This window comes from Athalia rosae, chromosome 2 (assembly GCF_917208135.1).
Source record: "Athalia rosae chromosome 2, iyAthRosa1.1, whole genome shotgun sequence".
NCBI lineage: Eukaryota > Metazoa > Arthropoda > Insecta > Hymenoptera > Athaliidae > Athalia > Athalia rosae.
This window is the reverse complement of record NC_064027.1, coordinates 24,679,809-24,704,599: the sequence shown is the minus strand read 5'-3', so window position 1 is coordinate 24,704,599 and position 24,791 is coordinate 24,679,809. Positions and strand designations below refer to the sequence as shown.

Below are 24,791 nucleotides of genomic sequence, written 5' to 3'. Positions count from 1 at the left end.
CAAAATTCGAACGAAAAGATGTCGCGTGTGATATTTCGTAATAATCGGTTCGAATCATTCTACGACTTGAATACCATTTGGAAAGGCCGACCCAGCTTAGTACTCCGCTACCCATGTGACTCATATTTTACATTTATGTATACATAGGTTCATGCATACGTATTACATATATATATATACACCTGTTCCTTTTGGCACATCACCTTTGTTACTGGGCCATGGTCAGTGCGAATACTTACGGTATACCCATACGTATATGTGCAGACATTTATTTTCTTCACTCTGATTTTCGTCGAATTTCACACGTGTGCAATTTTAGACATGGATTAGCGTTTTCAGCCAGCTGCACGTGTGTACCGGTAGATTATCTACTCGTTTAAAGTCAGTTCTGCTCTTGGATTTAATTGTCTTCTCTCTCTCTCTCTCTCTCCCTCTCTATCTATCTATCTCCTTCTCTCCTATCTCACGTACCTATGAGACTCGTAATGATCGGCTTCTTAACCACCCGCAGTTTGCGGTTGCACCGAGACTAATGACCGAAAAGCATTATACTTATGCTCGACTCTTTTCTTAATTAGACTTGGTCATTCGAGAGGCATTGTCTCCCCCGTTTGCGAGACGACTGTGCAATTATTCAGTTAATATCATTGTAGACTATGCACGTCGTTCGCGTACGCATACATATGCAGGGATATTATGTGTACTTGCAGTTTCGCCGACGCGTGGAGGAATTTAAATTTCCTCCGTTCGAATGACAATAATTGTTGGAGCGTAGGCTAATTGCGCTACAGAGAGCATGTAACTAAATTAAATGGCTACCGACCGCACCGCGCGGTCGCAATATTCTTCGGTATAATTAAAATTTTCAACTGCTTGAATAATTATCCCGGTGCAGTCTGGCTGCTTCTTACACGTTTAATTTTTAATAGATGGCTACCGTACATTATAACTCTTCAACACAAATTGCTGCCGGTTATAGATTAAAAATTATCTTTATAGACTTATTGTTAGGTTCAGGCAATTACATTTGCACATAAATAATGCGGCAGCACTCCGTCGGCTGAGATTATCACGTGTTGTAATTGTCGATGTAATTTTACTTCACTGATATCGTAATTTTGACTCGTGATAATCAGCGGTAAATTCGAAACGAAAGTGTATACAGGGCATTCAATCTCGATGCATTCCATCAAAGTCGATTCATATCAAGGTTTTAAATTTTTTAGGGAGGGGGGGGGGCGTCAAATGGTAAAATAAATTTGAGACCACGCAGGGTTCGTCATTTTTTTAGACATTTGACATCCTTTTTTTTTTTTAAACTTTTTTTGTTCAAATACGATCTCTTCCGACATCTACGTCGTCGCTGGTTTCGGGACGAAACAGAAACTAGAAAAAATGGCTAACTGCGAGCAGGCAACTCTGCACACCCTGAACCTTCGTGACTTCCGGGTTCTCGGAGCTGTTTTCGTATCTCTTTTTCGACCGATAATTATCTTTTTTTTTCTAAATTAGCAACAGTTTAGATTTCGGGGATGATTCATTTTCACTGAGGCGTCGTGTTCGATTAACAAATGGTCACTTCCTTCGCGCAGCTAATACCCAAACGATAAACATTATATACTTACAGTCGGCACATAGCACGTTATTTAATTTCTCTAATTTAGTCGGGATTAATTATGGCCGCGCGAAGTTTATGTGCTGAAACTTTTACATAGGTCGGGTACATACGTACGTATACCTCGCGCACGTACAGTTATGCATATATATGCAGAGTTGGACATTTATATCTTATAAATCGTCCGTACGTAATTTCCGGTTAATCAAAACCACAAGATTTTTTTTCAACTCTTTTACGTTTAATCTACTGTTTTTGTTTACTTAAAAAAATAAGTCACGTGACGTGGAATTCACATAGTCACTAAACGACGAGGATCTAATTCCGTGCAGTGTACATTATTACATAGGTATGAGCCCGAATTTCATTCGTTTCGAGTAATCAAAATTTTTGACTGAAATAATTTTAATCCTGATGCCCGGATACTCACCCTTCTGGCGAAACGTAGTCACTATGGTTACCATTTCGACAACTAAACTTGGAAGTACAATGGAAAAGGGTGATCAATACTTATCTACATATCTTGTAACGCGTGTCGCTCTATATGTTTTCGGCCATAATTGGTACGAATAATTTTGTACTTTGGTCCAATCGATAATTGAATCGACGTATATGTTTATACCTATCTACGCGTAGTTTTCCATAATCCAGCGAAATGATGAGGACATATTCCTTTGTTACTTTCAGTCTCAACAACGATTTGCATCTATGAGGTATTCGCGTCGTAATTTATTTCTCTCCTTCCCTTGACCAGACGATACTGTGACGAAAAACAAAAATCTCTTTGTACTCGCGAGGTGTTAATCTTGAAATGTTTATTAGCTGTGAAATGCATTCCTCGTATAATATGGCAGCTGAACAACTACCATACACTTTACATCTGTCGTAGGTATGGTATAGTATATTTTGTATACGCAATCATTTAGAGTCGGTGTATCGCAGGTTCGTGCAAAACATAAATCTTATCGCGTTTCACTCGATGCATCGCGAGCAACAGATCTCATTGTCGGTACAGTTGCAGATCGACGACAATTACGAGATAGGTTATTTTCCTCGTTAGAGAACTAATCACGAACAAATATATAGTTATGTACTCCGTAATGATAATCATAGATCGCGTACGACAAAACACGCTCCAACCAACCAACCAACCGACGATCGATCGCATGATATAAATTATTAAACGTCCCACGTACGCGTGTATGCATTTTTTATACGAATAATACGTACATATACATTTGTACAGATAGGTCTACGATCCTAAATCTGAACCGCGTCTATGTGGACTAGGTATAGGTATATTATATAGCCTTACGTTCATGTACGTTTGCTGCACATGAGCGTTGTATGTGCACATTTGTACATTTATTTGCATGTATGTGAACTGGTTGCCCAATGAAACTTATCGTTAACGAAAAGAAAGCCGCGTGGATATTACGTAAGAAAAACTATATAAGCACTACACGCATCGGTTTCTGTACATAATGTACAATATAATATTTTTTACAGGTGTTTTATATGTTTTCACATGGATGCATCCGCTGACCGACTGAAATTGAATGTGATATGTGCAAATTAGAACACGTTAACGATCTACGTTGCATAGATGCAATTTTGTATTTTCGCAAATTACATCAATTAAACGAATTATTTTAGTACACATCTTTCGCAGTCCTATACGTCGCAAGATTTTCTCAATTAATCATTACATAAATAAACCACGGAGCGCGGTGGTTCGATTTTTTGCGTAACGCCCGTTCTTTTTTTCCTCGTCAAATTTTTCTTAATTTCTAAAAAATTGTTTTTGTTTTCAGCGATGGTACGGCGGGAGGTGGCGGCGGTTTGGTGAATTCGATCACGGTGAATTCCAACAACGAATCGAATCTCGACGGGACGATGAACGCGAATCCTATAATGGCCACACCAGGGATGAACAACGTTGCCTGGAATCGGCAACAAGCCGTCAGCGTTCGACACGCGTCCAAAACCTACGGAAGCGCGAAAAATCCAAATCACGTATTGCAAAACCTCGACATGACCGTCGCTAAGGGATCCATGTGAGTCGATGAATGAGAAATAATTGACTCGACGACTCACGAAAAACTTTATTCGATACGCGCGCGCGTATCAGACCTTGGAAATACCACTTCTCTGCAGCCAGATTTTGTATCACCTATTCCCTAAGGCTCGTTTAATTCATGGGCAAATATCAAACGAACCGATGAATATAGAAGAAATTCATCCGTTCGACCTTCGCGCGTGTAATTCGCGTAAAAAAAAAAAAAAAAAAAAAGAAAACAAATCACACATCGCGTACGTTATTGTTTATGTGCATGCTAGAAAATGCAGCATCATCCGCGGGCGTGGTGATCCTGCAGTGTAGAATACGTCCGGATGCCAAGAAACTCCTCGTTATTTAACCTTGTTTTTTGGACATTCAGATTTAGCCGAATTGCAGTAGGTCTTTTCTTACAATTGGATGACTGAATCGGATGCTGCAGCTCATCCGAACCACGTCATTATATCGACACATCATTTTAGCCGAATCATTCAATGAAGTTGTTTGCCCTGAGCCGTTGGTATTCTGCGTCACACGAATTATATGCGTACATAATTATGTTGAACCGGTTGTTCGGATTGACGGTGTCAAATATTTCATTGCCTAAATTCTATCGACAGGTAGATCTAGGATTTTGTTTCTACGATTCTTGCAAGCTCAGATCCGTACTCTGTCAAAAAACAAAGAAAAAGGATTCCATCGTTCTAATTTGGCTCAATTTTTTTGAAATTCTTTTTTTTTTTTTTTGCGTCATCGAAGATCGAATTCAACGTTGAACACGACGAGCTGAGAATAATTGCTCCTTTCAAATGGCCGATGGTCGTTAGGAAAATACTGTGTATAGCGACATGGAAATTTTGACGAGTCATCGATTCCGTTTTTGTGTACTTCGATGAATAACAATGTGAAAATAAGAACGAACGCGTTAATACGCTAGTAATTCCCCGTGACCGCATACTCGAGATACGTTCATCACTTAACACTTCTATTCAATTTGAAGATCAAATATACGCGAGCTAGGAAATTTTCTGATCTACTAGCCGATGTGCTGGGGGTATTGTTTTTCGAAAATTTAGAAACACTATGAAATCAAGAAAATCAAAATAAAAGAAAGGAGAAATTTACCCGCGCATCAAACTACACGAACATCGTTACAATATAATTATTCGAAAATTATAATTGCCAAGGTTTGCACACGATATGTGAACCGGTCGAAGAGATTTGCACACGTAGGTGTACCGTAAAACGGTGATTCGACAAAAAGAACTTTCTTTTTTTTTTTCTACACGTTCGAAAAAACAGTCGATATTCGAAGCTCTCTCGTTGGCGGGCGCCATATTGAAGGAGATTTGAATTCAAAAATGATCGATAGATCTCAGCAAATCAACATCCGTCTTTTGAAATGTGTGCCAATAAGCACGGTTTTTCTTCGGTTTACCGGAGATACGTTGGCCGAATCGAACAGAACCGAATCGCGGACGGTGAAATGTATGACGCAATATAACCGCCGAGCGAAGAACAGGACGGACGACAAGACATTCTCCGCGAGTATAGCATGGCGGTAGCAAAAATGAAAGTGATCGAAGTATAACCTCAAAGATCAGGTGTTCTTACACTGCACGCTACAGCCCGCCCATATGATACGCGTATCTCTATACGTGTCTCTAGGAATTTTATTAATACCAGGCTGAAATTTCGAAATTTAGATTTTCAAGCGATTTAAAAAAAAACAGTCTAGACCGGGGTCCTAGACCTTTACTCGCTGGGTTTCGCGGAGTCATCGCGTGGGTTCGGTTTGAATTTTTTTTCTTCTGTTTCGTTATTAGATTCGAAAAAACGAAAGGAAATCTCGATCGCACCGCGTACTTTAGATTTTATACACTAGGGACGCTCGATAAACTTCAACATTCCTAATCGATCAAATATTTAATTCAATTTAATAACGCTGAAGCGGATGTCGAAATGCAGATTGCGATCGGTTTTACTCGAGGCATAACGTTTTCAGTCGAGATTGTTTTTGAATATCGTTGTTTGTTCGGAAATTATCCACGACTTGTAAATATACCAACAAATCAAGCACGTCTTTTGCTCCATTTTTTTTTCCATATCGTAGAGAATTGAAAATGAAAATGAAATTCAGGGCAGAAGTTCTCGATCGAAGACAGTCGAGATCACGAGAGTAATTGGATATGTAATTAAACATTCGTAATACTAGGAACGAATAGACTTATGTATGTGTTTTTAATATTTACCTCGTTACGATTACTGTTTACACACCTGTCTCTGTATATCACGTAGAAAGGCGAGTTCTTACCTCGCCTAGAAGACTTAATTACATAAGTAATCGAAGCACGGGGCTTTAACATTTCAACATTTCTTATTCTAAAAATAATTTGCGTACGAGAAATCGGCGATGTTTAAAATCCCCCTTCGACACGTTAACGATAGTCGCTGTATATTATCGAGGCATATTATATGCACTTCAAATATGTCGCCGTTAAATATAAAGATGAAAAATTGAAACTCATGACGTGTGCAGCAACGAACGCACATTCCGCGCATTCAATGTATCGGCAATTGCGGAATGACGATTTAATTATTTTCCGAATGCAGAATGGGCGAGCCCATTGAAATTACCCGCATCATCCACGATCCTATTGCGCAATCGATTATATACGGCATAAATGTGGATTTGAAAGAAAGTTTGTTTAAGGTTCGCCGGCGCAATTCCATAATAAAATTAAGTCTTATACTATACCTCCGTGTTCCACATCCTCGGTGGATATATGCCGTCGTTGAACAATGGCATAACCCATTACATTATCGCAAATTCAACGGAACATGTGAAAGCAGCTCATCGAGGCATCCAGTCTGTTGAACCGTTAGATGATATTACTGCGGGAAATTCTCACTTCGATATTTCATAAGCGAACGAAAATTTTCACTTCGAGAAAATATTCACCGCGTCGATTTACTGCAGATACGGACTCCTCGGGGCGAGTGGTTGCGGCAAGACGACACTTTTGTCCTGCATCGTCGGTCGGCGAAGGCTGAATTCCGGTGAAATTTGGGTGCTGGGCGGAAAACCTGGTACGAAAGGGTCCGGAGTCCCGGGAAAACGCGTTGGTTACATGCCCCAAGAAATAGCACTTTACGGAGAATTCACCATCAGAGAAACGATGATGTACTTCGGATGGATATTCGGAATGGCAACGGCGGAAATCGTCGACAGGCTCAAATTTTTACTACAATTTTTAGATCTACCTTCTCAAAATCGACTCGTCAAAAATCTCAGGTATTTCTCGTAGTTAAGCAAGACCAATCGAATTATCATCGTTTAACACCGTAACGTGAATTTTATCCTGATCAGGTACATCCATCGAATTTATTACGTTTTTATTATAACAGTGGTGGACAACAGAGGCGGGTATCCTTTGCAGTTGCACTAATGCACGATCCAGAACTTTTGATTTTGGACGAACCTACCGTCGGGGTTGACCCTCTCCTCAGGCAAAGGTATGGCATGAATTTCGCAAAATTGAATACGTATATATGGATTTCTTTTTTCTTTTCTTTTTTTTTTCTCTTTTCTCCGCAAATAATTCAAGGATAATATGATCGTAATGATAAGTTTTGCAATTTAATGTAATCATTATACCGTTGGGATTTCCAAAATTACGTAACGCGCACACAGTCGCTGCAGAAATTCATGATTCGAGTCGTGAAATTTGATGAGAAACAAGTCAGTCACACCTGACTTGAAAAAGAGGAACTTCTTTCCGTCGTTCCACCTTTACTTTGTTCCTTTTTTTTTTTTCCCCCCGACATCCGACAGAATGATCTCAAGTGTGGATTGGAGAGAGTGCCGGCTAGGTATACGGATATCAATTGTTTGCCTACGGTGGAACATCGTTTAGGAAAATCAGGCCAACAGCCTCCAGGTAATCGAGACTCGAGTTGACAGCTCGGAATCATTCGCTTTTCGGGTCATTCGAATGAGCTGTAGTATGTTAATGTTCCGGAATCTTTTGATATATAATGTATGAAATGTACGTATTAATTGTATATATCCACATATAAAACGGAAATTCCATGTACTCCCTGGTGGCAAAACAGAGTTGTTTGTAACTCTGGGTAATTTCCAATAACCCAAAACTCGTTGTATAAGAACTCGTTATTATACGGTTCAAAATGTTAACGCTACTATTTCTTAACCGGCGCATACGCGATATAATGTAATATAATTCGAGTACTTGAACATTCAAGTCTAGTAAAAAGATCTTTCCTTTCTTTTTTGTTCATTTTTTCGTCGTTTCGTCTCCGAACGTACGTAAAACGATAGGAATTTTCTGGTTACCGTACAACGTAAATTTGCGCGATTAACCGTTACAGCTGAGAAAAGAAGAAGAAGCACGGTTATCATATTGAATAAAATTCGCGGTTGCCTTACGAATGGGTATGGCGAATTTTATAGAACGCTCGAATATTAGATACACTGACGTTCGTTCGTGGCGCACGCAGTCCAAGTAAAAAGAGCAAATAATAGTAAAAACTTGTCGGTGACGTCAAAAGTCTCGATATTCTTGTAAAACTAAAGACCATATTTTTGTTATTTGTGATCACGTATGTGTCGTTTCATAGTCCAGCAAATGACTCGCGACTTTATCTTTATTTTTTGGAACAACTCGCCAACCTTTTCATTCACCGGGCGACCGTGAACGTTTTACTCTAAATAGGACGATCGCGTATACCGGCGGAATGAAGAAAATAAAATTCCAAAAAGAGAAAAAAAAAAAAAAAAAAAAAAAAAAAAAGAAAAAATGACACGTTATGTATCTAATTATTACAACATTATGCTATAGGCATACTATATCCCTGTATACATGTGTACGATATTTCGTAATTGAATATTCGATCGACATGTCTCAGCAAATTTTCAAAAATACCGTACACAGTTTTTTTTGAATTCTTTTGAGCATTTTTAATCTCCGATTGTGCGTATGAAAATGAAAAATCTTCACGGTCTCGGAGAACTTTTGATGTGCTTGTGTATCTAAAAAACAGTTGAAGTTGTGATTCATTATTATCATGCGTATTATAATCCTGAGTTCCAAAGATCGCATGCATGATTTACATGCGCGTTAAGTATTGTCGCATAGTACATAATATATTTACAGAAAAGATGGCAAGAAAACTCGAGAGAAAAAAAAATTCATTTATACGTATATATATTCACATACTTAGGTACATACGCCTACTGACAAGTTAACAATTTTTTAGTCCAAGATCAAGTGTCAGGGTTATTATATTTCTTCGCTGAGGAAGGTTGAGGGCGAGACTGAAATAACTCCTATCTATCCACTGTATGTATTTGCAATAGCAATTACATACGTTTGCTGAGAGAAAAAATATTAAAAAAAAATAAAGAAAAAAATTTGTACCGCGAGATTTTTTACGCGACATTGATCCGTTCGCTGTAATGACGTTGAAAATGATCGCGCGGTTGAGGTACTAGTTTTTTTGGGGTGCGGAGTAAAAATGACTTACGTTTTTCAGTATTTGGAATCATCTGGTCCAGATCACCAAAGATGGAAACAAAACTGTCATCATAACTACTCATTACATCGAAGAAGCTAGACAGGCGCATATGGTGAGATGAATATATGCTCTGTTTTTTTTTTTTTTTCTTACTTATTTTTAATTGTCGTCAATCTCGCAACGTTCTTATAATTGGGCAAAAAAAAGAGCATAGCATTTGCCGAAGTTAGGAGCTTTCCTTCCTGTTAGTCAATCGCTGCACATATCGCAACTGCGAATCGCTGTTGAAAAGTCCCGCTCGGCTGCATGTCGGTTTTCTTTTTTTGCCCCTCCATCCCGATGGCCAATAATTTTCGCGATATTTGTGAAAAAATTAAATTGTTACAAAAATTTCCGTCCAACCAAAAGTGAAAACCGGTCTAGTCGATCAGTTTTAGGATGTTAATCAACTGCGTCGCCATTTATCTCGCCGCTAATAGGAACTGCCAATGATAACGGTAAAATTTCACGACGTCGTCAAAAAAATGAAAGCCTTTCCGAACCGTTCTGTTTTCGCCGACAGAATTTTCATTCACTTAATTACTTAATCCTCGATTACCGTAGACACTTTTTTCAGATCGGTTTGATGAGGAGCGGTAGATTATTGGCCGAACAATCTCCGGGGACACTTTTGACCATGTATCATTGTGCCTCCCTCGAAGACGTGTTCCTCAAATTGTCGCGAAAACAAGGACAATATTCTCAACCCACGACGGAATTGAATATCTCGAATAATATCAGCCTGGTAAGTTCGCAATACATGAAACGATGGTTTATTTTTTATTTTATCTTTCCCCCCATTGCTATCGGAAGGATACCCCGGCAAGAGAAGACGAGGTATCTGATAGTTGGAATGTTTTTTGCCCCGTGATTATCGAAGGGTAAGAAATTTGTAATTTTGATGTGTGCTCGCAGGCGTCCCTGAATTGGGGTAAAAGAGACGAGCCAGTTTATGTTACCGAGGAATCTGGAGTCGTAGGTCTCAATTTCCATCAAAGTAAAGAGGTCCTTGTTCACGACACGACAAACGGCGTTGGAAGTCTGTACGACGTGAGTTGAAAAATCAACGTCAAGTTACCAATTTATTGAATTATTTATTATTCAATTTATTTATTCAATTATTCATTCATTCCTTTTTATTACAGTTGAACGGAAAACCGCTTCCAGGAGTGAAAGGAGACACTTCGGTAGAATGCGACGACTGCGGCGATTTTACCGATTGCTACAAGATCACAAGTCCTGGTAAAATACGAGCTCTATTGCAGAAGAATTTCTTAAGGATGTGGAGAAATGTCGGGTGTGTAGAAATCTCGGTATCATCGAAAAATTTACATGATTCTAACCGATAATAACTCCTTTTTCCTCTCTTTTTTTTTTTTTCTCTCGTTCTCGATAATTTGCGCAGTGTGATGCTCTTCATATTCGCACTGCCAGTTATGCAGGTAATCCTGTTCTGTCTCGCGATTGGAAGGGATCCAACGGGACTGAAAATTGCCATAGTTAATCACGAAATGACCTGGGGAAATTTGAGTTGTCCCGTAGAGGAAAAGGAGTGTAGTTTCGAACGATTGAGTTGCCGATATATAAAATTCCTCAATAACGATACAATGACAAAAGTAAGTAAAAAATTGCCAAATCACGTTCAGACATCGATCCTACAACTCCGGGATATTTCTTAATAATTCCACGATGTTTGCAGGAATATTATCCAGACGCTGAATCGGCCATGGACGCTGTTCGTCAAGGGGAAGCTTGGGGAGCTCTTTACTTCACGGAAAACTTTACGGACGCCTTAGTCGCCCGAATGGTCCTTGGAAGGGACGCTGAAGAGGAAAGTCTTGACCAAAGTGAAATCAGAGTCTGGCTGGACATGTCCAGTGAGTATTATCGAATTCTTCCGGAAGGAGTTCATATTCCGATAAAAGTTTCGAATCCGCCGTAATTTTCCTCTTATTCTATTTTCGTAGATCAGCAAATCGGTTTGATGTTGGCCAGAAGTCTTCAGTACACGTACAGAGACTTTGCGAAGAATCTATTGGAACTTTGCGAACAAAACACGAAGTTAGCGGACGTCCCCATTCAGTTCAAGGACCCCATTTACGGCTCGAACGAACCCAGTTTCACGGATTTCGTTGCACCCGGTGTTATCCTAACGTGAGAACATAAATTTTGAATACGTTGAATGGCTCATGAATTTCTAGATTCCCATAAACACTGTACGGTACACAATAGAATAGAACTTGTCCAACGAACGTAGGACGTGACAAGGTCAACGGCGTCTTTTAGTAAATGACCACACCGCGATAAAACGATGTATGCCTGAGATATTTTTTCACAAGGTTACTTCGAAGTTTGCGACGCTCTCGTCCGATCTCGTGCTCGTGTCACGAATACCAAACAGATATGACCGTCAAAGGTCATGATTTCCATGCTATGCAGGCGCCTAAGTCTTTTGTCAGCATTTTCTCTCTAATATTATTTCGCTCATTCTAGGATCGTGTTTTTCTTGGCCGTTGCTCTTACCTCGTCGGCATTGATCATCGAGAGAATGGAGGGTCTTTTGGACAGAAGTTGGGTCGCAGGAGTTTCACCGGGTGAAATTTTATTCTCTCACGTGGTAACGCAGTTCGTTGTCATGTGCGGTCAAACCACCCTAGTCCTAATTTTCATGATACTCGTATTCGGCGTGGAGTGCAAAGGCGACATCGGCTGGGTCATCATACTAACGATTCTCCAAGGACTTTGCGGAATGTGCTTCGGTAAGTTGAAACTATTTTCAATAAAGGTATGGAGTCTCTGCTCCAAGTAAACATTGGAAAAATTTGTTCCCGCTCAGAGTGTTATACTCTGAGAAAAACCGAGCACTACTACCGAACAACTTTTTATGAATTAACGCACAAACGGCAAACTACCGCAGGTGCAGTTTTCAAAATGTAAATCGAACGAACCGTGTCTAGATGATTTGAATTGGAAAAAAAAATTAATGCCATCGTCAATAATTTCTGTAAACATTTCTTATGATCTTCCAATCACGTGTTTCAGGCTTCGTGATCTCGGCGATCTGTGAGCTCGAAAGAAACGCCATTCAATTGGCTCTAGGAAGTTTCTATCCAACACTTTTGCTCAGTGGTATGTAATAATCTCTGAATAATCCATAGTATATAAAACTATTACCATATACCCTATACACAATATCATTATTCACAATTAACACGCATGTGTATAATCGATTACCTTATACTTATACTATATGCAGTAGTTGTTATACTTATGCAAGTTTCCATTTTCAAGGCCGACTGGTATTACTTTTTACTTAACTGATTAGTAGTTATACATAATATTATAATTATTGAATTCATTTATCCAAGGATAACTCTAAACAAAATGAAAAGAAAAAGATATACATCTCGATGATGATGGACGTATACATTTACGATAAAATTTAGCTTTCTTTGATCACGATTAAACCAATCACCTACGTCAACTGTCTGTATTACTAACTGATCGTTGGAAAATTAAAAATCAGTTAGATAAAAGTTGAGGTAGGGCTGTTAAACGAACCAATTGGGATTAGTACCTATTCCAATCGGCCGTATGATATAATCAGATAAAAAAATACTTCGGTTCGCCATTCGGTGCAATTTACAATACGGATGAACGACAAAATTAGTGTGGACGTTCATTTCTTTCGTTCTTTACATTTTAGGTGTAATCTGGCCAATCGAAGGAATGCCTACCGTTCTCCGGTATATATCGCAGGGTCTTCCTTTGACAATGGCAACGACGTCACTGAGATCAATGCTTACACGTGGTTGGTCAATCGGAGAGCCAGATGTTTACAACGGATTCATATCTACGATAATATGGATCGTCGTTTTTCTGACGATAAGCATGCTCGTTCTAAAATTCAAACGAGGATAAACCATAATTATTGTAATATAAATACGGGTCTTTTTTTTTTTTTTGTTTTAAATCATCTGCATCAATAGCAAGATTCTATATAATAATAATATGATTGTTGTTTTTTTTTCATCTGTACAGTACCTAAAATTTAAGAAAAAGACTATATCGCTTAAATTCAAAATTGTAGTATATACATATATGTTGGTCTATATAAGTTTCTTTTTTTTTTCTTTTCTTATCATAGCTCATTATTTAGTGGATATATATTTGTTATGTTGGTGCAATCGATGTCTGAGGAGTTGTTACAACGTTATTATTATATAAATATATTTTTCTTTTGTGCTTTTTTAACTCAAGAACGATAAAAGTCTTTTTAAGATCAAACGTAACCAGATGTGTATAGTATGTAATGTATGATGTTTAATTTCGTATACTTCAATTTCTATTTTGTTCTCATGACCAGAAAATTTCTCCATTTTTGAATCTCTTTACAATTTGGCAAACAGTATTGACTAGGAATTCCAAAAATTAAAAACAAAATTATTAAATTACGTATGACGTTTGAAAAAAAAAAAAAAAGAAAAAAAACAGTTTTATGCACTTCCTCAAGTAAAGTTATCCACTTCCACTAACGAAAAACTCCGGATGAAAATGAAAAATGAACAAACCAAATCTAAAAAATATCGGTGCGCTCAATGATCAATATACATATGCTACGAGTTATTGGATATAAACTCGAGCTTGAATTATGCTTGTCAAATACAGTGTATCAATTTTATCAAAATATATTGTATATTTATCGATCTTTCAGATCTAATTCTCAATCGACCTGGTTTAATGTTCGGCCTGCACAAGCGTAAAACCTGGCGTCTGCCAGAAAAGGGATAATCAATTTTTTTAGTCTACTTTCGTTGTAAGAATCAAAAAGAACAAATGCTGGTACGATCATATCAGCTTCGATTTCAGAATATTTTGATAGAGTTGTAGATACTGCGTATTGTAAGATTGTAATTAGTACTCTTTAAGTTATATACGATAGTTATTAATTAGACGAAGATAACTTTAAATTTTATATGCATATAAATACCTATACATTTATTTAATGTAAGATGATTTGTACTTGCCCATGACTTAGCATGTTTTATTTGACATCAACAAAGTATGTTCAGGTTTTTTTTTTTTGGCAGTTTGCTATCTACACATTCAGGCAATGTTGCTCATCGCTATGTATAAAAATCACTGATTATTTTATCACAAGTATCGCGATACATTTTTTCACCCCGCACAGACAGATTGACCGATAATTCATTCGATTGTGAAGTATATTTTTTTTCCGTTCATTCAAAACAATACACACAGAAAGTAATGATTCGAGACGATGAGATATTTCACCCAAATAACGACATGTTTATATACTTTTATAGGGAAATTAAAGAATATATCCTCAAACAATATTATATATATATGATAATGATAACATTAATCTTAACAGCAATATTGATCGTAACACAATTATATGGTCAAGATTGGGAATCGGGTGGATGCAGTTGGAACGAATGTATATGATTTAGGAGAATCATGATAATAATAACAACCATATTCATAAGTATAGTAACATGATTAAGGATAATAATAATAGAAATAATTATGAAAATCACAAAATCACGGTCAGCAATGATGAGTAAAATAGATAGGAAAAAATGAGAAAAAAAACAAGAAAGTGTGAAATGTGGTCGGTATACAGCGAGATTCTGGTGAAACTGGTCGCTATCCACGCATGCGTCGAAATATTCGAATTTCTCAGTCTACGAGCGTGTCCGAGCCTCGCCGGAGTCAGCGTAGCCACCGGCGTAGGCGTATTGTTGTGAGATGTCACCTATCAGGACTGATTCAGCAACAGATTTTGCAGTGCCCTTAGAAGTGACATCTCACAGCAAGATGCCTACGCCGGTGGCTACGCTAAATTCAACGATAAGTGGGCTCAGGCTCGCTCGAAGACCGAAAAGTTCAAATATGTCAACGCATACGTGGTTCGCAACCCGTTTCACCAGAATCGCACTTTATAATTGTATAATAATCAATGATATTATTTTATAAATAGATTTATGTCATGAATAGAAATATTATTATATTGTCATTTATTTGTTACACCAATTGTACCTACGTATACATATTATACATATATATTTACATTCACATAGATAGTTATTTGAGAAAAACAAACAAAAATAAAAAAAATCAATAAAAGATAAGGAAAAAATAATTTATGAAGGGTTTATTGTTCGTGTTGGTGTATGCTCTCAATTTCTTCAAACACCGTACTCACGTACATACACATACATATGAGTAGGTATTTGTATGTCAATTAATACAATCAAAGTATTTGAATAAATAATTATATTTCATTTGCTTACGCGTTACTATAGTATAAAGGTGAAATCAACAAATCGACGATTAATACGCAAGACAGATAATACTTCGTTTGGAATTTTTGTTTCAAATCAAACTTATTGAGTGGAGTTTTAAAGCAACGTGTCACAATGAGCGCCCTCATTAATATAAATGTTATCTATTATATATGCACGTTTTCATTTTATCTCGGTTTCGTTCTCTACATCACGTGTAGCGGACATAGGCTATAGTTTCAACTTTCAAACATTAACATCAAATCGAATTATGCCTTGCTGTTTTACATTTGAAATCGGAACGAATGAAATATGCAGAAAACTGTTTCCAATCTGTCCGGGCTGTGTGATAATAGGATAATTTACTTTTGGAAAACTTGGAAGTCTATATATATAATAATAGTTTGGAGTTCTTAGTTATTCCCCCCCCCTTTTATTTCTTTCATTTTTGAGGAATCATCTTGTACTTCTCGTCGTCGATGAACCATTCTCGATTATCCTCTACCATCGTCTTCCAGTACTCTATATAAAATAAATAGTAAATGATAACGTAAATAATGTGATTAAAATCGTAATTTTTATAGTTCAATTTACAACGCCCTAATTTCCGCCCAATGAGTGCAGACTTCAATGAACTTTTATCATTCCGTATCCGTAATTACATCGATTTTCCTTGTCTTATTTATGCTCTGAGCGTGAAGTTATTCGTCTTTATACGGGTTCGTCGTAGTAACCGTTAATTGTAGTTTAAATATTTTTTATCGTATGCATTACATCGTATCGGAAATATCTTTTCTCTATCCCATTACAGTTGACGCAAAGACAATTTGTGTATAAAACAGATGATTGACACTGAGCGCTGATTAATAATGTTATTTTCTCTTTCTCTTCGTGTGATTTGTGATAACATTTTTTCAGCTCAAATGAACTGCGAAGAGAATGAAGAATAATGTGCCGGGGCTAAAGTCGATCCTACAATGGAATTTATAATCGAGTGTCAGGAATAAAACAGTCTTCTTGTTCTTGTGGGCATAGAGGTGATTCGATCGTTTCGAATACTTACTCGAGACCTCCTTAGATGTAAGACCTGACTATGATTTCCTCGGATAATCCATGAATGTTACAGTCTTGTCAGTAAAACAGAGAAGCCCGAAGCATTTTATTTTTTTAGGTACCGGCCAAAAGGAATCAACAAAATGAATAGATCTGAGACGTTCGGTGAAAAATGAATAACCATTATAAATATCTGCATAGCATGAATTTTCTCGTTTCGTTATCGGGTCAAGGATACAATCCACTCTAACACATTGATCATGCAATGATTGAGCGGAGGATTGATCGTAGTAAGATCGTTAATACACGTAACATAAATCTGATGTATCGTGTTACAAAACTAGGTAAATTACAAGTAGAATTTTTACGAAATACTGACCTTGTAATTCTTTTATCGTACCGTCCGAGCCGCCGTATTCAACTGGTAGTATACTTGGTGATATTTTTTTATGTAAAGCTTTAAACGTATGACTGTGAACGTGAACTCTAGCCTTCATTTTCGGAGTCATGAATTTGCGGAACACATTTAACACGAAATTAACGTAACTTGGCGCGTTTATAAAATCCATTGAATTGGTACGCATCGGATAACAACTTTGCCAAGAATGTACGGCACGTTTTATTACTTGCGGAGGTAGCTGAAGAGCATGACCTAATGTCACCCCGTCCAAATCGAATATTGCAAATACTCCGTAGAGCGATACCGCTCTACTTTCTCTGGATGCTAGTTCTAAAATCATTTTACCCGCCTGAAAAATTAAGGTCCGAATCAGAAATCTATTCAGTTTCGATCATCGATCATTTTATCTTTCGTTTACCTTGAAAACATCAGATTGCTTGTGTTTAGACGGGTCATGAACAGCAGCTCTGATAATAACGACGAGTCGTCCTTCACTGTCGAATTTTTTAAGCGGTAAGAACACTCTGAAATTACAAGATTTTTAGTCATCAATTTGATTTGGGTTCGTTTGGATTATGCAGAGTAAATCGAAGATAGTTTACCCTAAGGAAAACATCTCCTGTAGTTCCGGTAGCATGGGATCTCTTTGCGAAAACCATTCCGGAGCCTTAGTTCTGAGTTCATGATAATTACGGAACTTCATTTTCGCTTTTTTCATGTTAAATTTGCATCCTCTGAGAAAACGCAGAATATAAAAGTCATCTGTAAGAACAAAAAAATTTTAAATTAAATTAATACCGATAATATGTTGGGCTGAAGTCGCGTACGTTTGAACACAGTTTAAAAGCGATTAATAATGTACACTTACCATTCCGTGTGCGAAGGTCTTTGTTTTCCGTGATCCATTCTTTCATTTCATTGATTTTTTCTACACGATCGGTTTCATTTTCGTTTAAAACTGTTGCAGCGTATTCCCGTTCGGCATCGGTAAGATCCGAGTAATCGTCGGAGGTTTGTAACATTTTTTTTTATTTAATTGACGAGGAATATTTGTATATTCTCGATAAAACTTCATGGGTATTTATATCGGGCTCTTAAAACGCGTGAAGCTGACGACTGCCTTTTATGAGAGAAAATTATACTAACTGCTGCCTAGCTCTGCTATGCAGTAGCGTTTAAAGCCAACTCGGTGTGTTCCATACGCGTTGCACTCTTAAGCTAGAAAACGACGATACCCGGAACCCGCCGGAGAACCGCGACAGAAGCACTGACATTCACAGTGATTCTCAATCAATTGATTTTGAATAATTTATCCATACCGAGAGAGTTAAAGTTATGACATGTATAGAAAACCGATGCGGTCAGCAAATTATGAAAATAATTCAATACACCCAACTTGTTAAATTGTCTTTTTTTCTGTCGAAGTATAGATTAGAAAATCAGTACAAAGATCTCGATGACCGTATTATGCAGGATGTCGCACGTCAAAGCATTTCTGAAATGATAATTCTTCGTTGCGATTTTCATTATTATTTAAATTTGCATTTCTACAGCCACACTCTTCATTTTGTTGCATCGATTCCCACGTGATTTCGCCAATTAGCTTTTTTTTCAGTGTGTTTTTTCTGAAACCGAGATAAAAACTTGTTAGACTTTGAACAATTTCAACCGGATGATGATAAAAATACTTCGATCATGAGTCGCATCATTCTCTGCAGATCTGTAAACTTGGACTCAATATTTTCCTCGAGATCGAGTGAATTCTTCTTTGCTTCTCCGCTGTCATCCTTTTCTTTCGGGGTGTCGATTACATAGTCATAGATTTTATCGCAGAATATTTGGAAACCGTATTCAAGTTTGTTACGAGCGTTGATTTCCTTCTCAACTAATCCTTCGAGTTCTTCATTAGCCTTTATTAGCTGATAGTTTATTTCGCTAAAATCTTTTTCCATATTCATAACTGTGTTAAATAATCGCCGTTCTAATTCTGGAATCAGAACTCTTCCATCTACGTCATAAACTTCATCACCGGTCATATGCCTGAGGTTTTGTTGTCTGTGTAATTCTACTCGTTTATGCTCTAATTCAATTTTAATTTCTTGTTTCTTCGTTACCAAATCCCTAGTTAATGACTGTCCACTTTTTCTGGCTTCCTCCATGGCCTCTAAATCTTTCTTCAAGGTCATAGCGGATTCGTCTTCTCTGAGATAATAGTCAAAGGCATCGTTTCTTTTCGCAATCTATAATAACCGGACAATTTTTTGTTTTTCTTTTTTTATCTAATCAGAAGACATCTACTATTGTACCTTCAAGTTCACGTTTGATGTCTCCTGCAAAGTTGCTGGCCGATAACAAGGCACGGTGGCTCTATCAGGTGGTTCTCCGTATCGGCGAAATTCTATCCATTTCATTACAGGACCGTATTCGAAAGGGATCTCAGGGTGCGTAGGTCCGATTGTTATTCCTGATCGAATTATTGAATCAATTATTAAATAAATTACCCGAACGACTGTTAATCGTTACACCTGTTTCGATTAAATCTCCAACTTTCGATTTTGAGTCATCCGCAACGTTGGCAAGTGAATCTTCAGATAACACTTTTGACGAACGTTCTGTAAATGATTTTTTTCGCCTTGTTTTGCCATTTAAACTTCCAGTTGCTGAGGTCTGTAATCAATTATAAAAAAAGTCATCTGACCTGGTACAATTGACACCTTATGATCCGCACCTTCGATGGCTTAGTCACAAATAAGGCGGAAGCTTTCAAATCTTTTGCCGCGGAATCCCGAGCCTCTTTTGATTTTGCTTCCAGAGCTATTTTGTGATCCTCTTGCTGTCTGTACGAATTTTCTCTTCGTTATTTGTGAAATTCATCTTTAATTCTAGAGCACTAACTTTGCAAATATTTCTTTGAATTTCTTGAGCAATATTTGAGCTTGCGAGACGCTTAGTAGCGTCAAGTCGTCTAAATTGCCATTAATAAAGTCGATCGCATCTTCCTCGATCCGTTTCACTCTTTCAGGTGACAAATTCGTGGACGCTTCTTGGTTCAGAAGCATCTCATTGAGTTCCAGCTCTTCTCTGAGTCCCGAAACTTCCGCCCTTAATTTGTCGGTATCCTGAGTTAATTCGGACCCGAAATTGTATTTCATTTTTTCAGGTTTAAGCTTTTTTACGATACTGCTGAATCTTAACGTCGACAGTGTCAACACCAGGTCTTCATTTGTAAAACGAACATGGCCGATGAAACTACATCATCGTAAAAAAAAAAGTAAATTGATCGTATAAATCTGAATCAAAGTAAAACTATTTTCGTTCCAACAATTACCGCAATAAAGAGCCAAGATGGAAAGCGTCTCCCAAATATTTGATTAAGTTACTGTTGCTCTGACGATACGACGTCTTGGATTTTTGGGAATTGTGTAAAGCAAGAATGTATTGTTCCATTAGCGTTTTTTCTAAATTCGCGTTTCGAAGATGTTCCGTTGATTTTTGGCAGCTGGATTTCCCGAAAAAATCGACACCAGCCATGTCTACTATATGGATCTAGGAAAATAAGTTCTAAAGGATTTTTATTTCACAGATTTATGCCGACGATGAGCAGATTGCTGTTAACTTTTGCGTGAGATGCGACAGCCCTCGATGTTATCAAACTGGTATTTTCCACGTGAAAAGTAAGGACACTCGTGCACCGATGGGATGCTTCGTAATTCGTTCCTTTTCCGATTTCCTTGCGAGCTTCACCTTCGAATATTGTTTTTAATGTCTCATCTTCGCTATTCACGCTAGCCAAAGTTATCTGCTACATGAGATGTATGATCGTTTTTCAATCGATGCAGTTTCATGCCAGAAAGTGAGGTCCAAAAAAACGATGTCATTATACGATATACCTTCGATGCATCACGGATGTTGAATCTCCGTTCTTCATTTTTACTGGCAAGCAAATCTTTGACTTGATTTTTATAAATTTCCACGTAATTCATACGGTATTCAATTGCATTAGAATACTTTCGGATCCGTTTTTCTTCAAACATATCCGATAATAACCGCACAATTATACCTCTGTGCTAAAAAAATTATCAAGCACACCTGGCGATATTTGGCATATCCAATTACGTTTGATACTTATTGTTAGTACCTCATAACTGTGCCGTAATCCGCCAATCGTGAAACTCTTTCCGGTACCGATTTGCCCTTGACTTAGGAGAACGCAATGAACCCCTCCTAAAACGCTTAAGCAATCATTTATACAATTGATTTTGGGAAATATTCATCGTTATCTAGCATAACGAGTAATCACTTGTCGAGAAGGTTTTTGGTAACTCCTTTGTATACTTCTTCCTGAGAATCATTGTAGAAAATTCCATCCGTCGGAAACCGCCAAAAAATAGGACTTGGAGATTTTAAGATCCTATCCCGCTTCATATCTTGTATGCATCGCACGTATATGTCCTTGATATACAAATATGTAATACAGAAAATTTGATCAATGAGTCGTACACCAATGCATGGCGTACTTTTCTGTTATCTGCTATCTTTAAAAAAGATTCGGAAACATCCATCGAAGGCAGGATCCGGACAAAAATTTCTATATTCTTGGATTCTGTAGATTTGAAGTTTTGCTCCATTGTGCCCGGTGTTGGATTTTAGTTAATATTAATATTAAGAAATAGTATTAAAAATTGGTATATTACATGATTTTTTTTTATTAATTCGCAAGCATGCCCATCGAAATATTAGAAAATATTATTGTGATATACTACAATCTGCTACAGATTTTCGATGCATGAATTACATTTGATATATTCTATATCGGTTTACGGTAAAAAAAATTGTGGTTACAAGTCGCCAGACTCTAATTCAACCGCAAGATTAGATTCATTTATCTTTCTGAAATACGGGTTTTTACCATGGAGATGGCGTATATTAGAATTTTGTTGTTCTTCTGCAGATTCGAAGGGTCGTATGAAGTCAAAGCGACTCGAAAGGATTCGCGGGATTTGCTAACGATGCTAGCACCGCAGTGTGGCCATGAGGAATACTAAAACATGTAGGTTGGATTTTTGTTGGACTGATGGTGAACCGATGAACCAAACGAAAAGGTGGGATCTCAAAAACAAAATGAACGAAATGGGGCGAATTCCAGAATTATTCCAAATTATGCACTCCGGAGATCAAGAATGGCCTGGTTACAAAGATCCTGGTAAAGAAATATTTGAATAATACGAACCAATTATCACACATCACTGTAACTTGAAATATTTTGTAGATGATGATGATGCTCCAGTACCCCTACTCATAGCAGAGATATTTCGTCTTGTTCCCTATATCGGAGAGCAATATATACAATTTCATCCAAAAAATATGCCTGAAGTCAAAATCGATAGGATTGAAGTTATCGGCATTGTTACAAACATAGCACCTGTTAACAAATTTCTCTCTTATACAGGTAAACAATTTCCTAATTTAATACAGTTCTGTAGGTTCACCATTGTGTTAGTTTATTCACGTAATAAATTAACTTACAGATAATGCTATGTATATTAATTTTACAGTTGATGATGGCACGAGTGCTATATCTGTTTTATGTTGTATAAGAAAATTGAACAGAACAGAATTACAAGAATCAGAGTATAGGCAAAATGAGCCCACTGGTTCTACTGAAGACAAATCTAGCTCACCTGAAAAGATACCCAAATCACAGCTCTCATGTGAAATTGGGGTTGAACCACCTTCTTCTTATGACAGAGTAGGTATTATAGGTCATGAAATCACTGAATTCTGTGATGTCATCTCAATGTTCAGTCTTATTATTTTTCAGCATATCAGAAATTTGTGGAAACGCGCAATGAAAGAAAAGGTGCTTGACGAAATTGAAATTTATGACTATGTTCATGTTCTTGGTTATATTTCCATGAATTTTCGAAATTATGATATCAATTCATTAAAGAAAGGGGATATACAACTTGGAAAACTGATCATATTCGGATTGGATCTACGTAGACTAAGTGAAAGCCAACATAATTTCATGTCCAAGAAATTGATAACTCGTATAGCTAAGGAGAGATACGTCAAGCTAGAGGATTGACAGTATTTTCAGCCAATTTTCAACTCTGATCCACTAACCAAAAGGAGGCCTCTAATACGGAAGCCCGATGAGGCATCTAAACAACTCTGTGTGTGGACCACCGAACTATGCCCTCATCGCAACGCATCTTGCATATCTTGTCAGGCTTTCGTGACCAGGTACCGTAGGCTTACGCCCTCTCACTGGTCCCGTCAACCAGTATTTTGAACTAGCAGCACTTGAAACCCCCCTCGGACTTAGGGGTGTATACCGACTGCAGTTAATGTGTTCATCGATAAATCAACCGGTCACATCCGGGAAAGTCATTTCCGTACTTACCCTCTGGGAAGTAGGGGTAATATAAGATTATTTTGAATAAGGAGATCACAAATGATAAACTCCACCAACGACTCAACTTCTGGAATAACAAAAAAGTTATAACAGATAAGTCAACAAAAATACTCCAAAGCATACTTAGTAACAAATTTTATATTCATAGACAATCAATTTTAGAGATAAGTTTTTTTAGACACGAATAGGATATCGTCCTCTAAAACGATCCTTACTCTGTAAGAGTCGGAGTTACATGTGTTTATATCAAATGGTGCCTTTTTATTTCACGTTCACCAAACTTGGATGATGAATTAAATTTGTGAAGTTTGAATATACATTGTTCATTTACACCCATGAGTATAAAAAATTTGTTTCTGTAATAACATCCAATTTTTAGGACCATAGTATTAACAATAAGAACCACCTGAAATGACGCGTTTCCAAACCACCTTCAATAAGGTAGCGTCCTCGGCTCGTTTCGATTTTCTTCCTAATTGTAAGTGAAATCAGAAAGCAAACTGCATTAGTAGCCAGAGACAGCCTGTATCCAACATCTGATTAGCATTAAAAGTCAAAACTAAACCCTAACATCTGAAAGAAATTTTCATAAGTTTCAAGACTATAGGGACCTATAATTTTGATTAGTGTCTCAAAAATAATCGCGTGAAAGTCAAGTTATACTACGCACAAAAAGGTGCCACAGTATACCTGTATCCTTACAATTTTTCGGTTTCTGGGTTTAAAACGCATAGGCGTTGCAATCGATGTTTTAAACTCCAAGTCCGCGCGCGTACCAGCAGCAGCGACGGAACTCGGGTTTTTACTAAATTTAAATTCCTGAAAGAAAATCTCTTAATATATGTACCTCCCACCAAAATCAGTCAAGTTTTTAAAGCGCCTTGCAAGACGGCAAGTCACGCTAGTTAAAGCACAACATGGAACATGCAAACATATCACATGCAATTCCTCGTCCTCGCGCTATATACCCGCGCGTGCAGCGTCAGATTTGGAATATTTCAGATAATCGAAATCGAAGAAATGCAATTTTTAATCGCATTCTTCTATTCCAATTAGCATCGAGGTAAGGTTTAGAAAGGGATTTGTGGCGTGGCGGTCGGCGATCCTCTTCGACGCGAAGTCTTCGAGCTCAACGTCCACCTCACTTCCATGCACCACGGCTGGTACGGAGAGCAAAGCGGACGTATTTTGCCCATCCCAAGTGACCACAAATATTACAGGAAAGCAAAAAAACTCAATTTTATTTGATTTGTCTGATTGGGTTTGTGAACGTTGTTTGGAGAAGGAAACGGATCTATTAGATCTTAGAATATATCTATGATCTCACAATCAGCAGAGAGATCAAAGAGACCACGTGAAAA

At 37.6% G+C, this 24,791-nt stretch overlaps 5 protein-coding genes across 11 annotated transcripts in view; 2 read left to right on the top strand and 3 right to left on the bottom strand.

Moving 5' to 3' along the window:
• Positions 1-15,417, top strand: part of LOC105689114 (ABC transporter G family member 23) — a 32,696-nt gene extending 17,279 nt beyond the window's left edge. For all 4 annotated transcript variants that reach the window (XM_048650081.1, XM_048650084.1, XM_048650083.1 and 1 more), the window contains 13 exons: positions 3,430-3,672; positions 6,655-6,969; positions 7,083-7,190; positions 9,231-9,324; positions 9,829-9,996; positions 10,167-10,301; positions 10,397-10,548; positions 10,657-10,867; positions 10,951-11,128; positions 11,219-11,405; positions 11,745-12,010; positions 12,294-12,380; positions 12,958-15,417. In XM_048650081.1, the coding sequence (XP_048506038.1) occupies positions 3,430-3,672; positions 6,655-6,969; positions 7,083-7,190; positions 9,231-9,324; positions 9,829-9,996; positions 10,167-10,301; positions 10,397-10,548; positions 10,657-10,867; positions 10,951-11,128; positions 11,219-11,405; positions 11,745-12,010; positions 12,294-12,380; positions 12,958-13,172 (2,359 nt within the window). In that variant the 3' untranslated portion in view covers positions 13,173-15,417. The remainder of the gene's footprint in view (positions 1-3,429; positions 3,673-6,654; positions 6,970-7,082; positions 7,191-9,230; positions 9,325-9,828; positions 9,997-10,166; positions 10,302-10,396; positions 10,549-10,656; positions 10,868-10,950; positions 11,129-11,218; positions 11,406-11,744; positions 12,011-12,293; positions 12,381-12,957) is intronic.
• A 565-nt stretch (positions 15,418-15,982) lies between these two features.
• Positions 15,983-18,037, bottom strand: LOC105689115 (retinol-binding protein pinta). The gene is made up of 5 exons (XM_012405905.3): positions 17,881-18,037; positions 17,615-17,774; positions 17,431-17,536; positions 16,992-17,361; positions 15,983-16,081 (listed from the first exon to the last, which is right to left on the bottom strand). The coding sequence occupies exons 1-5, from the start codon at positions 18,032-18,034 to the stop codon at positions 16,002-16,004; spliced, it is 870 nt and encodes a 289-aa protein (XP_012261328.1). The 5' UTR covers positions 18,035-18,037; the 3' UTR covers positions 15,983-16,001.
• Positions 17,931-20,587, bottom strand: LOC125499909. Of its 3 annotated transcripts, none has more exons than XM_048650100.1 (4): positions 19,538-20,587; positions 19,319-19,476; positions 18,701-19,252; positions 17,931-18,637 (listed from the first exon to the last, which is right to left on the bottom strand). In XM_048650100.1, the coding sequence occupies exons 2-4, from the start codon at positions 19,421-19,423 to the stop codon at positions 18,575-18,577; spliced, it is 720 nt and encodes a 239-aa protein (XP_048506057.1). In that variant the 5' UTR covers positions 19,424-19,476; positions 19,538-20,587; the 3' UTR covers positions 17,931-18,574. The 3 variants fall into 3 exon arrangements, with proteins under 3 accessions (XP_048506057.1, XP_048506056.1, XP_048506055.1); XM_048650099.1 differs by having other exon boundaries at positions 19,319-19,624; positions 19,711-20,587; XM_048650098.1 differs by having other exon boundaries at positions 19,319-19,679; positions 19,741-20,587.
• Positions 19,127-22,955, bottom strand: LOC105689067 (kinesin-like protein KIF9). Its single transcript, XM_048651284.1, has 8 exons — positions 22,694-22,955; positions 21,530-22,434; positions 21,313-21,464; positions 21,151-21,244; positions 20,903-21,079; positions 20,594-20,814; positions 20,341-20,550; positions 19,127-20,261 (listed from the first exon to the last, which is right to left on the bottom strand). Exons 2-8 carry the CDS (start codon positions 21,638-21,640, stop codon positions 19,895-19,897), a joined length of 1,332 nt encoding a protein of 443 aa, XP_048507241.1. The 5' UTR covers positions 21,641-22,434; positions 22,694-22,955; the 3' UTR covers positions 19,127-19,894.
• Positions 20,615-24,123, top strand: LOC105689093. 2 transcript variants are annotated; one of them, XM_048650096.1, is made up of 5 exons: positions 20,615-20,686; positions 21,964-22,215; positions 22,282-22,461; positions 22,568-22,761; positions 22,818-23,016. In XM_048650096.1, exons 2-5 carry the CDS (start codon positions 22,044-22,046, stop codon positions 22,878-22,880), a joined length of 609 nt encoding a protein of 202 aa, XP_048506053.1. In that variant the 5' UTR covers positions 20,615-20,686; positions 21,964-22,043; the 3' UTR covers positions 22,881-23,016. The 2 variants fall into 2 exon arrangements, with proteins under 2 accessions (XP_048506053.1, XP_012261275.2); XM_012405852.3 differs by having other exon boundaries at positions 20,624-20,686; positions 22,834-24,123.
• Positions 24,124-24,791: the final 668 nt, after the last annotated feature.

Coding starts and splice junctions, on each gene's coding strand:
- LOC105689115 (XM_012405905.3), bottom strand. CDS start 18,034: ATGTTACAAACCTCCGACGATTACTCGGATCTTACCGATGCCGAACGG. Junction 17,537..17,614: donor CAGGAGATGTTTTCCTTAGG/GTAAACTATCTT, acceptor TTGTAATTTCAG/AGTGTTCTTACCGCTTAAAA. Junction 17,362..17,430: donor AGCAATCTGATGTTTTCAAG/GTAAACGAAAGA, acceptor TTAATTTTTCAG/GCGGGTAAAATGATTTTAGA.
- LOC125499909 (XM_048650100.1), bottom strand. CDS start 19,423: ATGAAATGGATAGAATTTCGCCGATACGGAGAACCACCTGATAGAGCC. Junction 19,253..19,318: donor CATCAAACGTGAACTTGAAG/GTACAATAGTAG, acceptor CGGTTATTATAG/ATTGCGAAAAGAAACGATGC. Junction 18,638..18,700: donor TGATGCGACTCATGATCGAA/GTATTTTTATCA, acceptor TCTCGGTTTCAG/AAAAAACACACTGAAAAAAA.
- LOC105689067 (XM_048651284.1), bottom strand. CDS start 21,640: ATGGAGCAAAACTTCAAATCTACAGAATCCAAGAATATAGAAATTTTT. Junction 21,245..21,312: donor ACCAAAAACCTTCTCGACAA/GTGATTACTCGT, acceptor TGATTGCTTAAG/CGTTTTAGGAGGGGTTCATT. Junction 21,080..21,150: donor GATTACGGCACAGTTATGAG/GTACTAACAATA, acceptor TAATTTTTTTAG/CACAGAGGTATAATTGTGCG.
- LOC105689093 (XM_012405852.3), top strand. CDS start 22,044: ATGAGGAATACTAAAACATGTAGGTTGGATTTTTGTTGGACTGATGGT. Junction 22,462..22,567: donor CAAATTTCTCTCTTATACAG/GTAAACAATTTC, acceptor TTAATTTTACAG/TTGATGATGGCACGAGTGCT. Junction 22,762..22,833: donor CACCTTCTTCTTATGACAGA/GTAGGTATTATA, acceptor ATTATTTTTCAG/CATATCAGAAATTTGTGGAA.